The 15311-nt window shown below is 35.9% G+C and overlaps 1 protein-coding gene across 2 annotated transcripts in view; it reads right to left on the reverse strand.

Moving 5' to 3' along the window:
* Positions 1-870: 870 nt before the first annotated feature.
* Positions 871-15311, reverse strand: part of CPNE3 (copine 3) — a 50242-nt gene continuing 35801 nt past the window's right edge. For both annotated transcript variants that reach the window (XM_059902206.1, XM_059902205.1), the window contains exons 11-17: positions 15247-15306; positions 14566-14699; positions 10443-10497; positions 10309-10360; positions 7435-7568; positions 5672-5908; positions 871-4074 (exon numbers count right to left, since the gene is read on the reverse strand). In XM_059902206.1, coding sequence (XP_059758189.1) covers positions 3964-4074; positions 5672-5908; positions 7435-7568; positions 10309-10360; positions 10443-10497; positions 14566-14699; positions 15247-15306 — 783 coding nt within the window. In that variant the 3' untranslated portion in view covers positions 871-3963. The remainder of the gene's footprint in view (positions 4075-5671; positions 5909-7434; positions 7569-10308; positions 10361-10442; positions 10498-14565; positions 14700-15246; positions 15307-15311) is intronic.

The following is a 15311-nucleotide window of genomic DNA, read 5'->3' on the forward strand; positions in this document are numbered from 1 at the left end:
AAGGTGACCACCACCAAATCCCTCATCAGGGTTTCACCAAGACAAAGCCATTTTGGCCACGCAACTTTGGCAACAGGGTCCCTCCTATCTGCCCTAAAATGTAAGGCCCTCCAGTTTTTCAGAAACACAACTCTGATCACATCAGTCCTTTGCCAAGTCCATTCAGTGGCATTCCATTACTTTTAGCCTAAGTATGAACTCCCTGTATGCCCCAGAGGCCCTCACAGGATGTAAAATCCACCCATCACTCCACCTCATCTCTCCACTCTTCTCTCACCACTTTCCCTCTCGTACTTTGTATTCCAGCAAACTTAAATTCTTTCCATTCCTGAAACATTCAATGCCATTGTTCATAAATGCTTTAAACTTTCTTTATCCAGTGAACTTTCAGGTCTTATCTTTCAGCACATCCTCAAGAAAGGTCTTATCTTTCAGCACATCCTCTAGCTCCTTGACAGCTAGATGGTTCAGGTCACCCCCCCTACAATATGTTATATCACACACTAATCTCATGTCTCTCAATTACTTATTTAATGTTTTCTCTCTCCTCCAATCCTTTATTTCTATGAAGGTGGCAACTTTGGCTGCCTAGGTCACCACTGTAACCCCAAGACCTTGCCCAATGACTGCAACATAATAGTAGCAACTTTTTAAAAAGTTAGGTGAATATACTGTCCTGCTTAACACAACTGATAAAATGTGAGCACCATAATTCTCCGGCCACTCTAGTTAAGCTGAGAACCTTTCCCTTGGTTCCTCTGCACCCTGAAAAGTATCTTGAATGCATTCAATATCTTTTAAGTGAATACATCCCATAAAATAATAACATCCCCCCAAACTGTTTAATTCAGTAAAATACGGAACACAGGCTGATTAAAATACTAACTTTATTTCTAACTTTTCAATGAATAACATTTAGAGAAAGAATAAAAATGAAAACAAGACACTATTGTCTCACACCACGAAATAATTATATCCAAAGGAAATTCAGATGCAAGATACATTTAACATCAATTCATATATTAGTAACTTATACATTTATTATCAAGTATGAGATCCATAAAAGCACAAAATAGTCTCTTGAGATCTCAACCAAGCTTCTAGCTTACCTTATGTGTCACTTCCACGACTATCAATCACACACATAAAGAAACTAGGAGAAATTTACTGAAGATGACTTTCCAGAAAATTTACAAAATGAAAAAGGCAAAGTATGTCAAATAAGGCAGAGGCAGCAACACGGCCCTGAATTTACTCTGGAAAGGTTGCCTAAGGCACTACCAAAACGGATAGTTGTAAATCCCTGATCTGACTTTAAATTTTTATGATCTTAAAATTTTCAATTCTAACTAAGCACAAGGTGACATGACCATGCTAATTGCTATTTTCTCAGTACAGGCAGATGTCAGAAATATTACATCTATCCATGGCACTGTCACCCTAATATATGTTTGTAATATATCTGTTTATTCGAAGTGTGAAAGTAAACTTGGTTATTTTTTCTTTAAATGCATTTTAAGAACTAATGGCACTTGCATGAATGGTGGCACAATAGGGAAAAGGACTATTTTAATATAAAACAATACTATATCAGCATGTGATGAGGTAAAATGTTGAAACTATAAGAATTTTATAAAATGATAATTTAGAAATTATAAATGCTTTTATTTGAAACTGAAAAAGGTATCAATTACTCTAATTTGCTGGAATCACAGGTCTTATGAATAATAGCATCTACTGATGAACCAAATCAAGAATGCATAATACAAAATTAATTTTCAAAAGGGAACAATTCTGGTTAAAATCAATATAAAATTATGAAGACCAAATCAATTTGACAGTGGTGACAGAAGTACTGTTATTTGGCCAATAAAAACAATGAATGCTCATGACCAGTGGTTCCAGGTGTCCTGTGCAGGTGACTCAGGTGCTGCCAGGATCTGGTTAAGGAGAGTGAGGAGAAGGTCCAGTGAGTGGGGCTGTGGACCCTGCCCCAGCTTCAAACAGAAAACCTCTACTTCTGTTTTACCATACATTGAGAACATATGTAAATTGTTTCTTTTAAAGGCTTCATGTGTTTAAAAAAAAAAATTCTGAAAACCACTGTAACATACATATGCTGTTTCCAGGCACACAAAGAGAAATGAAATTAGGACATCTTAGACAACAAAGGCTCCGAACTATTGGAAGAATCATCAGTTTTTTTCTCCCCTAACTGATGTCAAGATGACTTGTCAACTAATGAGACATACTATAGAGCAACAGACTACTAGTTAGGTACCTTCAGGTTAACAACACATATCCAGAGGAGAGCTAGCTAAGTGGGAAATTGTTAACTGCTCACCTGGGCTAAGCAACCACTGTGGCGAGCAGATCCCCTCTCAGCCTGACCTTGGCAATGAGCAGTTTCTGAGAAGCCAAAAGCTGTTCGTGGCTGAGAGCTCACTTGCTTCAGACATTTCAGGGAGCAAGAGACCTGAGCTGTGGTGCAAGTTATCAGTAAGACTGATAGGCTTAGGGTGCATCCATTTACAGATCCGTAATAAACACGTAATTCTCAATGTTAAATTGTTCAAGATGACTGGCCAATACACAGATATGCATAGTACTTGGCACACAGCTCCTCAATAAAACGTTACTGAATCTATTCTGAAAAGGTAATGTTTGCGAAGTATTATTTTCTAAAGGGTAAAAATCAGGAAAAAAATTCTACTAAAAAAAAAAAGCATATAAAGTCCACTCTATCCTATGCAGCAGTTGGATCTTTTTTAAAGTTATAACAGGTTTTAGGCTTAATACAATACATTCTGGATTTATGAAATAGCACATTATTAAAATGTAAAATATGATTTTGATTAATAACCACTATCATGAGTTTAAAAAAATCAGACTAAAAATGTTGCTTAAAAAAAAAAGAGAGAATACCTAAATGAATCTACACAAATGTACAAATCAATATATGGGACCTTAACAAGGAAAGTATAAACATTGTCGTTTTTAATAAGTAAAGTCTTTCATTGATTAAAAGGAAGTAGAATTCTGAATTTCCCCTTATATATTTCGTCCTTATAATTTTCCTGGATAAACCAGTCCTAACCATTTTAACAAACTCCAATTAAAATAATCTAATAATGTTGAATCTAGGGCTACCTATCATCAATGCAGATATAGAATCCTGAGTGTTACATACAATTAATGAAAAGGTCAAATCTGACCATGTTTATGGTATTCAATAATGAAAACGAAAGATCTAGGAAGGCAAATAAAAATGGCTTACTTACATGAGGTTCCTTTTACTTGTTGATTGTACAATTTTAAGAACTGAATATGTGCCTTCCCTTCTCATTCGGTACTTTTCATGAAGTCCTATGAGGATGCGTGCTGTTTTGAACTGTGCATGTCTAAATTGCAGCAAAATTCAGGCACAAGTAAAGGTAGTTTTATCCCATGGAATAGCCCTAAGTATAGTTCTAGAAACAAATTCAATGTCATCTAATTTAAGAAGCTCTTGTCGTCAGGCATGGACATTGGCTTATAAAACATATATTGCCTAGAGCAAAGCACAGCAACCTGTAAATCGCATCATTCCAACAATTTTCCGCTCTTTCTTATTTACAAACATTCAAAAACAGCATTTTCATCATATGAAAGTAAACAACCACAAGAACAAAATCCGCTTTTCTCACACCAGTTTCTAATCCAAATAGCCTCACTGCAATTACTGTAAATCACTAGCAATCACTGAATTGACTGGGCAAAGATTAAGTTAGCACTTTCCTCCAAAAAAAGTAAAAAAGAATGCTTTAAATAGACATAATCCATAGAGAACTAGGTTTGCATCATAAATGCTGGGGTTCGTGAGAAGCATGTAAAATGACAGATTCATGATTTGGGGTCAGAGAGAAATCCATTGCTCCACACATCACAAAAGACTTCTTTCTGCTCAGGCGACCAGAGCTCCTTTCATTTCGTAGCTGGGTTCTTGGGAGGAAGGAGTTTGTATGTGTTGAAGTAGCCTACCACCTGCTGGGGGATCTCCGCCAAGACACATTGAGCAAGCGCTTCTTTTGGAGCCTTGTGAAAAAATAAAATCAAAGCAATTTTATTAGCGACCAAATTTTTACTGGCATTTTGATAAAAGACTAGGAAAAAGCAGTTAGTTCCCAATTCCCAGCTTGTATCTTGTCTCAGGTACTGTCCATGAAATATGGAATAAACCAATGTTACTTAAGAATGCTTGAGTATGCTCACGAACATTTATCAAGTACTTTTTTGGTGCCTGCATTTTGGCATTTAATGATAATTTTTTTGCTCTTTAACTTTTAAATGTGGGCCTTTCATTCACTTGGTATTAATTTTTTTAACTTTTTATTTTGAAATAATTACAGATTCATAGGAAGTTGCAAAAATAGTACAGAAAGGTCCCACGTACCCATCACCCAATTTCCTCCAAAGATAACATCTTATATAACTTTAGTACAATATCAAAACCAGGAAACCAACATTGGTATAGTTCACAGAACTTATTCAGATTTCACCAGTTTTACAAGCACTCATTTGTGTGTGTGTGTGTGTGTATGTGCGCACATGTGTAGTTCCATGTAATTTTATCATCTGGGTAGATCTGTGTAACTACCATCACAATCAAGATACAGAACTGTTTCATCATCACAAAGATCCCTAACATTACCACCTTTTTAATACACACCCACCTCATTCCCCACACCCACCCCCACGCATACATTGGTTGGTGGGAATGTAAAATGACATAACTGTGCCAGAAAAGTTCAGCAGTTTCTTTAACAACTAAAATGCAACAACTATACAACCCAGCAACTGCACTTCAGGGTATTTATCCCAGAGAAATAAAAACTTATGTTCACACAACAACCTGTACACGAATGTTTACAGCAGCCTTTGTATGTGATAGATGAGAACTGGAAACAATTGAAGATGTCCTTCATTGGGTGAATGGTTAAACAAACTGGTACACCCCCACCATGGAATACTACTTAGCAACAAAAAGGAATACATTTAACAACTGGGAAGACTCTCAGAGAATAAAGCTGAGTGAAAAAAAGCCAGTGTCAAGGTTATATACTGTATGATTCCATTTATATAACATTGTTGAAATGACAAACATATAGAAATGGAGAAAAGATTAGTGGTTGCCAGGGGTTAAGGAGGGAATGAAGGTGGGAAGGAAGTGGGTGTGGTTATAAAGGGGCTACATGAGGGAGCCTGCTATAATGGACCTTGACTGTATCAAAGTCAGTATCCTGGTTAGGATTCTGGACCTATAGTTTTACAAGATGTTACCATTAAACTGGGTAAAACAGTTTACTGCTTACAATTTTCATCAAATCAACTTCTAGTTTGGTAAATTCATCATATACTTGCATAGAGTTTTTCTGTTATTACACAGGTAAAGATAAAATATATCCTAAAACATTCACAACAACATCTTTTTAAACAATTTATCACATGGACTGCAAGAGGCACAAAAGTATACAACCTGAAAAAAACCTGCCAAATTTAATCAAGGCTCTTAAAATGGAAAATTCACACACTCTAACCTCAGACACCTACTCAGCTGCCTGGTTATGGACCGGCAAAGGTCTGTGTTCAAACACCTTAGAGTGCATGAAGAGTAGGGAGGAGTGGTACTCACGTTCTGGAACTGTCTGAAAGGCACAAACTGGACAATATCCCTGATGGCTACCTCGCCCGACGGGGAGCGGAGACTTCCGCCATCGCCATCCAGAAACTCCATGGCACCAAAGTCAGCACCTCCAACTCCGACAATGATGATGGACATAGGCAGCTTGGCAGCGTTAACGATAGCTTGTCTGGTCTCATCAAGGTCTGTGATCACGCCATCAGTAATGATTAAGAGCACAAAATATTGCTGCCAAGAAAGACAATTATGTCCGCTGAGCCAGCCAAGCTCCCCAACAATAAAGGCAATGGTTAGACTCTAACAAATACCATGTGCTAACACATACATATGGAAACTAAAAAAAAAAAAAAAAATGGTTCTGATGAACCTAGGGGAAAGACAGGAATAAAGACACAGATGTAGAGAATGGACTTGAGGACACGGGGAGGGGAAAGGGTAAGCTGGGACGAAGTGAGAGAATAGCACTGACATATATACACTACCAAATGTAAAATAGATAGCTAGTGGGAAGCAGCTGCATGGCACAGGGAGATCAGCTCAGTGCTTTGTCACCACCTAGAGGGGTGGGATAAGGAGGGTGGGAGGGAGGTGCAAGAGGGAGGGGATATGAGGATATACGTATGCATATAGCTGATTCATTTTGTTATACAGCAGAAACTAACACAACACTGTAAAGCAATTATACTCCAATAAAGATGTTAAAAAAAAAAAAGCAATGGTTAATGACATCTCCAGCCTGATGAGTCATTTAGTCTCTTTCTTGCTCATTTTCCTTGTCAGTCTCTACCCAGGATACCATCTATATGAAATATTCTAAGATTCTCTGATGACAAGGAAATTAACTGATACAAAAACTGTAGTTTCATTAAAAGTGCAACAGACCACAAAAGAGGGCTGGCATAAATACACAGAAGCAAGACACCTACATGTCAGAGATTAAACTTTCAGTTAGCACTGAAACATTTTGATTTAACTCAAGTACTGAATATGTCAAAGTACCTATCAAGGGAGCAAGTGGCAACTCCGTTCTTAAAAGATCAAATACGGAGGAAGTAGAATCGTTCATCAAACTAAAACATACTTTTTTAAAAATGGATATGGTTCAAGGTGGGGAAATCTTTCTCTCAATCCCATCATCTCTGATAAATCATTTTAGAGAGTGGTAAAATGTTACATAAAGTTGTACTCCATCATCTGGGCCATTTAAGTCTAAAATGGAAATAAGATTTATAATAGTAGCTATCATGTGCTGAGTGTTTGCTCTGACTCAGGCACTGTGCACTTTATATGAATTATCTTCTCTCACTCTTTCAACAACTGCCTGAGGTACTTATCCCTTATTTCTGAGGATACTGAAGCTGAGTGGGGTTTGGTATCCAAGGTCCAACAGGTAATGACTCTCTAATTCAAACTCCTTTAGTATGGTAAGTAATTTTGCAACAGCTACTGAAGTGGTAGGTCTCCTGAAGCCTAAACTTGCTAAGGCTACTTCAAACAAAATTTTTTTGAGAACCTACCTGAGAAAATTATTTCAAAAGACAGAGAAAAAACTTATAGGTATACAGGTTGTTTTGCTGTTATCTTGTTCTTAATGATCACTAATTTAATAACAGATGTTACTCCCAAACCAAGGATGACATATCATTGCTTCATGCCCTGTCTTTGTATCTCAGCAGACCAAATAAACAGAAAAATGGCTCTGGGAACAACAACCAATCCACATTCTCCCTGCCCCCTGGCGACAGGGCACTTACAGAAGCGGTCTGTTGTTGTGTCGCTGCAGCAGCAAACCTGGCCACATGATTTATGATTGGAGAAAAATTAGTTGGTCCATAGAGTTTTATCTGAGGAAGGCAGGTCCGATATGCCTCTATAATGCCTTGAATTCCTAGACAAAAAAAGCAGGATTAAAAATTCTCAAGCACAATTTAATTGTTTACTATTCACCATACTGGCTAATTTATATACCAACATACAGTGCTTTAAACAGTCAAAAGTTCTATATTCAGGAGTTCTCTAAGGTATATAGTATTACAAAACTCCATAGCTATGCTCTATCACAAAAAAACCCTATAAACTTTACTCTCCCCCAGTAGAAGGCATTTGTTTTCACCTCAGCCAAATTATTCATTAGTCTAAAGTAGGGTTGTTATATTGCTTAATTTTGATATGTTTTGGGTATAAGACTCTGATGGAAAAAGAACCATACAAAAGATGCTGCAGCATACAACTGATGACAAGGTAAGAAAAAGTAAATGATAAAATGGAAAAACTTTTGCATATATGACCAGAGGTTCTACAAAAATATCATATAAGGTTAAGCATGGTACAGTAGACTATATTAATTGCAAATATTCACTTCCAGGTTATTTATCACATTTTGCTGCAGAAACACTAAAGCATTTATTTATGGGGTGCACCTTAGGCCTGCCGGGTATTATGTAATGGAAGACTGGGCAGGCCCATTTGACTAGCTTTGTCCAGTGCATATGAATGGATATGACATCCATGTCTAAGCAGATGTTTTAAAAATCACGGCCTGTTTTTGCCAGCTCTCTTGCTTTTTCCCTCTGCCATGGGAACAGCATATCCCAGACAGCCTGAGACCCAGAATGAGTAGAAACAGAGCAGCGCAGCAGTCTAGCCAAGCATCAAGTGATTTGCAAAGTGAGCAAGAAATAAATTATTGTCATTACAAGTTACTGAGATTTAGAGACTGTTGATTACAATATCACAACTTATCAAAAGTTGAATGGCATTCCTGATTAAAGCACTGCTGATGAATCTGCCCCTAATACACAACAGAGTGTCTGGGATGTAGGTAAGAGACTAGAAATCCTAGAAATTCCCAACAGTGCTTTGCTAAGATTAACAAGAAAATCTTAAAAGACTTTTAATGTAAACCAAAACAGGTCTCTTGCTTACCAAATGTCCAGCAGGACATAGATCAATAAGGAGGAAAAGCATATACTTGGTTTAAAAGCTTCACAAGACCAAGTCTCTCCACTTGCCAATAAACTCCTCTTAGGCACTTTGAGTTTAGGAATAAGTGGTCTTATGAACAACCTTTGAGACTGTAACTAATTCATATGTAGAGGTGATTTTACATGCATAAGGTGAGGCTGGAACTAGAGGTTAGTCGGTCCAGTAGTTACAAAAATAATATTAACATAGGCCAGCAGCAGGATCTTACTGTAATGATATATGCTATAGAAAAATTGAACTCATAACCACAGCAATAGTAATATTTTCTTCCATTTCTATCATCTAGCTTGCTTTTCAATCTGAAGATATACAAAACTGTTAATTAAATTTCTTCATAAACATCAATTGCCTTCCATTCCTCAACTAAAACTAAATTATGCTAAAATCTTTCCACTGCATCAAAGGAACAAGTTAGACATGTTCTTTCTGGGCAGCTAAGGTCGATGATTAATTAGGAAAAGGGGATTAAACTTCCTTGTCTTAAAATAAGGCTGTATTTTTTCTGTGTAGTATTTCCTCTGTCTAACATCAAATTGATTATTTTTTCCAGACTAAACCAAAAGCAGAAAAGCTGTGGCAGCTTTGGGTGGCAGCCCAAAGATGGGCTCATGTTACTCACAGAGTAAATGAACTTCTAAAATGAATTATCCCATGGTATGTTATCCATATTTTCTTGCAATAAATAAAATCTAATTACAACAAATTCCAAAAATTGTTCCAATTTCATCATAAGCATGAAGCACATTTCTTGAAAAGAAAAATATTCCCAGTTTCATATGCCTAGGGATACAAAAGGTCACAACCAGCCACTGAAAGTGCATTAAAGAACACTGAATTAGTACAAGAAAAGAGTTTCAGAAAAATCCTAATGCAAACTACTCCCAACAAAATGGTCATGCTCTTCTACTTTATGAATATTATTTAGGAAGGGAAGGAAAGAACACTCTCCCCTGTTTTATAGTTGTTAAAAGGACCCTTTGCAGAAAATTAGCTTATTGTCTACAATTTTATGTCCCTACCTCTTTTCCTCCTCCAAACTGTTCAGTCTTACATAATTTTGTGGGAGATTTGGCATTTTAGGTTGATTGCTCAATGTGGCAAAAAGGAAGAGGCACTGGAATATTTGAGGGATAAACAGAAAAGTGAAATGAAAGAAATGCCTGTCCCTGTTTTCCACACAAAGGAAAGCCACTCTTGGAGCTTAGTTCTGTGTTTCTTTAGCCCACCCCATCTCCTTACAGAACCCTGTGTAACAAGTAATTTGATGCTAGACACTTTTTCTTTAAAGAGAGTTAACTGCTAATCTGAGAAAAGCATCTGTATACTGAATGACCTGTTTCCATTGAAGGTTTATTTTAAAATCAACTTATATGTGAAAATAATATGCATATTCTTATGGATCTACCCTCAAGATTGAGAATCTTTTGTTCTAGTAAAACTCTTAAGGTAGAAGAATTTAGCCTGCAATCTTCATCATCATCATAGTGATTTGCATTATCATCATTACCATACTAACCACCAACTTGGTATAAAATTCTACTACTTTACATGATAGAAAATTCAATATGTCACAAAAAGAAACCCAGAGAGGAAATCTGAGTAACTTTTTTCAGTTTAAAAATTCATGTTTATTTTTAACTTACCATTACAGTTGGGATTGGATGGATTAAAGTTTATTGGAAATTCATGAGAAACCTGTCAAAAGATGAAAGAAGGACTGATGAGGCTTGTTTTGCTTTGCTAGGAGGCAAAGCTTCGCAATGAGAGTTCTTCTTACCTGCCACTGAGGTGGGATCTGAGCTCCAAAACCAAAAGCTGGAAACATCTTATCACTGAAAAGAAAATTTGAAAAAAGCAAAAGGTCATTTTTATCTTTATTCATAACAAAACCAATATGAGCTTATTTTCTAAAAATTTGAAATCTTAGAAAAATATAAAAATAAAACAAAGATTAGAACCAATGTTAATATTTGGCAACTCTCATTCTAAATATTTTTCTGTGCATTGAATGAGAAAAATTTCTCTCTCTCTATACTTATTAAAATGGACTTTATATTAATATTTTATAACATACTCTTTATACACTGTTTATCATTTAACTAAATAAATATATAAATAAATCCATAAAGTTTTAAAAAGCACAAGTTTTTTCATTTGTTTACAAAAACACTCATTTGGCAGCAAAACCTGACCTCAACTGACATGAAGTTATTTATAGCCTTTATTTATGTCGCTTAATATGAATATTCATACATTTGGCCACAGAAACATGGTACAAATGCCAAACATTGTAAAACTCTCACATTTCTGCAGCAAAGTGTATGAATATTTGGCCCAAGCGTTTAGAGACAATTATGGACCAGAATATATAACATCATGTGAATGGCTGTTAAGTATTCCACTGTATAGATATTCTCCCCCAACTGATAGACATCCTATGTCTTGCCATTATAAAACATTGTAATGATTACACTAATTTTTCTACTAGGGATATTCTTTTTTATATTAATTCTTAATGGTTCTTTTTGCATTGAGGATAGAACCTATATCTTATATGTCACAATATTTTTCCCGGTCAATAGTCTGTCTTTAAATTTGTTTAAAATATCTTCCCTTTTTTAGTTATTAATATTAATAAATGTGAACACATAAAAATTCTTTCATGATTTTTGCCTTCTCTGTCTTGCTTAAAGGCTGTCCTCACTGCAAGATTATAAACAATTCACATATATTTTATCCTAGAACTTCCAAGCTTTGTTTTTGATGTTAAGCTTGAAATTCATCTGGAGTAGGATATGAAGCAGAAACTGCTACTCTACACCAGTATTCATTCTCTTCCTTTTTAATTATGGATCCCCTGGGCTACTGGCAACCACACTAGCTGTACTCTAGCTTCTCTGGGCTGGCAGTGGTTAGGTGGCCGGAGATGTGAGTAGAGGGATTTGTCAGCCACTTCTCAATCACACTCTAAAAGGGAAAGCACATGCATTCTCAGTTCCTTGGTCCTCTTCCCACTGGCTAGAGAGCATGAGAATCACAGCAGCTGCCTCGGACCCAGGGTGGAAGCTATAAGCGGCAGAACTGCCCTCTCAGTCCTGAACTACTTACCTCTAGAGATGCAACATGAAAGAGACATAAACCTCTATTTTGTCAAAACCACTTTGTTCTGGGGTAGCCATTTCAGCAATTTTGTCTATAGTCTATACAGAATAGTATCCTAACATACACAGGCATGAGTCAGGGATCCAAATCCAGTTCCTGTCCAGTTTGACAGCTGTTACAACCCCTTTCCCCCAAAATGCCATCTCTATCATACACTAAATTCACATACACTTTTGGGTCTATTTCAAGACTGCTTACTTGTTTTTACTGGTCATGTACTAGTTCCATACTCAATTAATATATGATACTGTATATATGAAACTTATATAATGTTATAAACCACTAAAAAATTAAATTAAATTAAATTATATATATATAGCTTTAAAATAAGTTTTAGTACCTGCTAGAACAAATTCCCCTTCATTCTTTTTCCCTGAAAAACTTCTTGACTATTCTGATTCATTTTACCCTCTAGAAAATTTTAAGAATCATTTTGTCAGGGTTCCACTGCAATTCTGATTAAAACTGACTAATATAGGGAGAAATGTTATATTTTACATCATTGTGACATCTGCCTATCTAGAATCGTGGTATATCTTTCCATTTAAACAAGTTTCCTTCTTTGTCCCTCAGTACAATTCTGTAGTTCTTCCTCACTAAAGATCCTAGACCTTTTACTAAATTCATTCTCATTTTTTATTGCATTATGAATTGTGATCTTTTATCCACTATAATTTCTTCATTTGGTTTTTGCTGGTTAGTGAAAAATTGTTGATTTTTTATTTTATGTTGTATCTGACCACCTTTTAAACTTTCACACTTTCTAATATTTTTCACTTGATTCTCTCAGGTTTGAATTCATTCCTCATAGGTTTGGTAGAATTTATGTATGAAGGTTGTCTTGGCCGGTGCCTTCGTGAGGAGAGGCTCTTTGACCAGCCACTCCATTCCTTCCACGGTTCCTGGTCTATACAGGTTCTCTGCTTCTTTGAGTCAAATTTGGTAATTTACAGCTTTCTAAAAAAAATCATCCTTTAACCTAGATTTTTCAATGAAATAGCATAAGCTTTTACAGAACATTAACATCATTTTTAATTTTTTTCTGAATTTATGCTTATAATCTCTGTCTCATAACTAATATTCTACATGTTTTCTCTTTTTCTTGGGGGGGGCAGTGTTGCCAAAGGTTTGCCTAAGCTTTGCTGAACTTGCAAAGAATCATCTCTTCATTTAATTTATTAATTTGGTGACTTTCCAAGGCATTATTTTGTGTGTTTGGAGGAAGCACAGCACAGCAGAGTTGTGAGGGCCTGTCTCTGGAACCAGACAGCCCAGGTTCAGTCCTGTCTCTGCCAGTTACCAGCTGAGTGACCCTGGACAAGTTACTTTATCACCTATGCCTCAGTTTTCTCACCTGTAAAATGAAGATGATAACTGTACTTATCTCACAACTAAGTATGAGGATTTGATGAATATCATATAGAAAGGATTTAAAATTTTCTCTGACACATAATAGCTAACATGTATATGGAATCTCCTACTATTGCTATATCTATATTTTTCTTCCTATTCTTTAATTTTATTTTGTTGAAAAGCTAGTTCATTTTATATTCAATTCTTGTTTAAAAATAAAACACATAAAGCCAGAAATTTTCCTCTATAAAGACAGGACCATGTACAGTCGCCTCATTACCCTTTACTTCTAGAGAGTCTGTTATTACACTTTGATTTCCTCTTTGATCTAAGAACTACTTAAGAGTTTTTTTAATTTCCATGTGGTAAACTTTTTTTAGTTAACCTTTTGTTTTACCTTCCAGGAAGCAGTCTGAGAAAGTAACCCTGTAAATTTTCTACTTTTTATCTAAGTCCCATTACAACTGTGTTACTTTGAAATTTTTATTATATTTCTAGCTATTTTCAATTGAAATATTTTGACAGTCTGTTACTAAACATGTCCACCGTTAAATTTTCATTTTGGATTATATAACAAAGTAGCCTATAAAGTAATTTTTAAATTATATTTAATGAATTTTGTCTTAAATTCTATTAGGCTGATACTGAAACTGCTACCCCTGCTTTAGACTTGTTTGCATTTGCCTGAAAATTTCATCTCTTTAAATGTGATAACAAATTAATGAAAAGCTCCATCAAATATGTAAGGGCTTTTATCATAAAATAATAGGCAAAAACAAGTGAAAATTTTTACTGTGCCCTAACAGATTGAGAACAAAAAATTAATAATGTGGATTTTTTTCCTGTTGTTTACTAAACCTTCAAGAGGACCTATTTAAATCTAGTCAAAATCTATCCATTGAGAATCTATTCAAAATATTTTATAGCAATTATGTCAAGTTATCCTTCAACACTTGTTGAAAATCACCATTAAGAAAATAATTTGACAATGACTGCCAAGGAAATAGACATGTTAAGAAATAGCATCTATGAGTGTTTACAAAATGTGTCTTCCGGACTTCAATTACACAGATAACTTATCCCAAATGAGTAAACCCCAAGGAAACCAGATCAAAGAAACAAAAGCCTTGCCAGCTTCAGTCAGCTGTTAAAGAAGCAAGCTATATATAATACATTATAACTAATCACAGCCAGAGATTAGAGGTCAAAGGTAAACACTAACTAAGACTGTCACAAAGGGAAAAATAGAAAAGATAAGACAAGAGAAATTTTAGGGAGAAAGCTATTCCTCCCCAGCACCCTTATCCCATCAACTACATCAGAGAACCACCAGACGATACAGAAACTGCCCTTTCTGGGGAGTTATGTGTTGGAGTCATACTCACGCATCATAATCTTGAATGACCAGTCCCACAGACCAGATTGCAGTCAAATACTCATTAACACCATTGGGGCTGATGTAATGAAGGGAGTCGGGAGACCTTGGATCACCATTGGAGCCAGTGAAGTCCACTCCCACCTGCCAAATAACAATTGCAGCCCTTACTGAGATGAAGGCAAAGACACCCTTGCTTGATGTCCAGGAAAACACAAACATTGAATTTTGAGACAGAAACATTCATCCCAGAGCCTGCTACTGCCATTTCCTAACAAATGCCTGAGCCTATGGGTATTTCCAGAGACAAACAATTAAAGCTGCAGCATGAAGCAATCTGCTACCCCTATTTTTCTAGATGTCTTAAATCATGGATTATTACATCCATGGCTTTAGGCATAGGGCTTGTTTTTTTTGTATGTTTGTTTGATTACTGCTTTTTATTATTTAAATTACTGCAGGATACTCACTGATTTGTACATATCTGCTTTCTTGCAGGAGAAAATATTTAACAAGGCCAAAAGCTTCAGGGTGAATCTAGACAAACTCTCTGAGGAGACCATACACAACAGATTGTATAAATTTCATCACAAAGTCAATTTGGCAGTGAAAGAAAGAACACTGCAAAATGGAGGGAAAAAAAAAATCACATGTTACAGCCCTATTTTGAAAAATTCAGTGTGTTACTCACAGTAAAATTCAGTTGACATCCTCCCATGATATAGTCAAGGAATGTACATTCCACTGTAATCTAAA

This window comes from Balaenoptera ricei, chromosome 17 (genome assembly GCF_028023285.1).
Source record: "Balaenoptera ricei isolate mBalRic1 chromosome 17, mBalRic1.hap2, whole genome shotgun sequence".
Taxonomy (NCBI): Eukaryota; Metazoa; Chordata; class Mammalia; order Artiodactyla; family Balaenopteridae; genus Balaenoptera; species Balaenoptera ricei.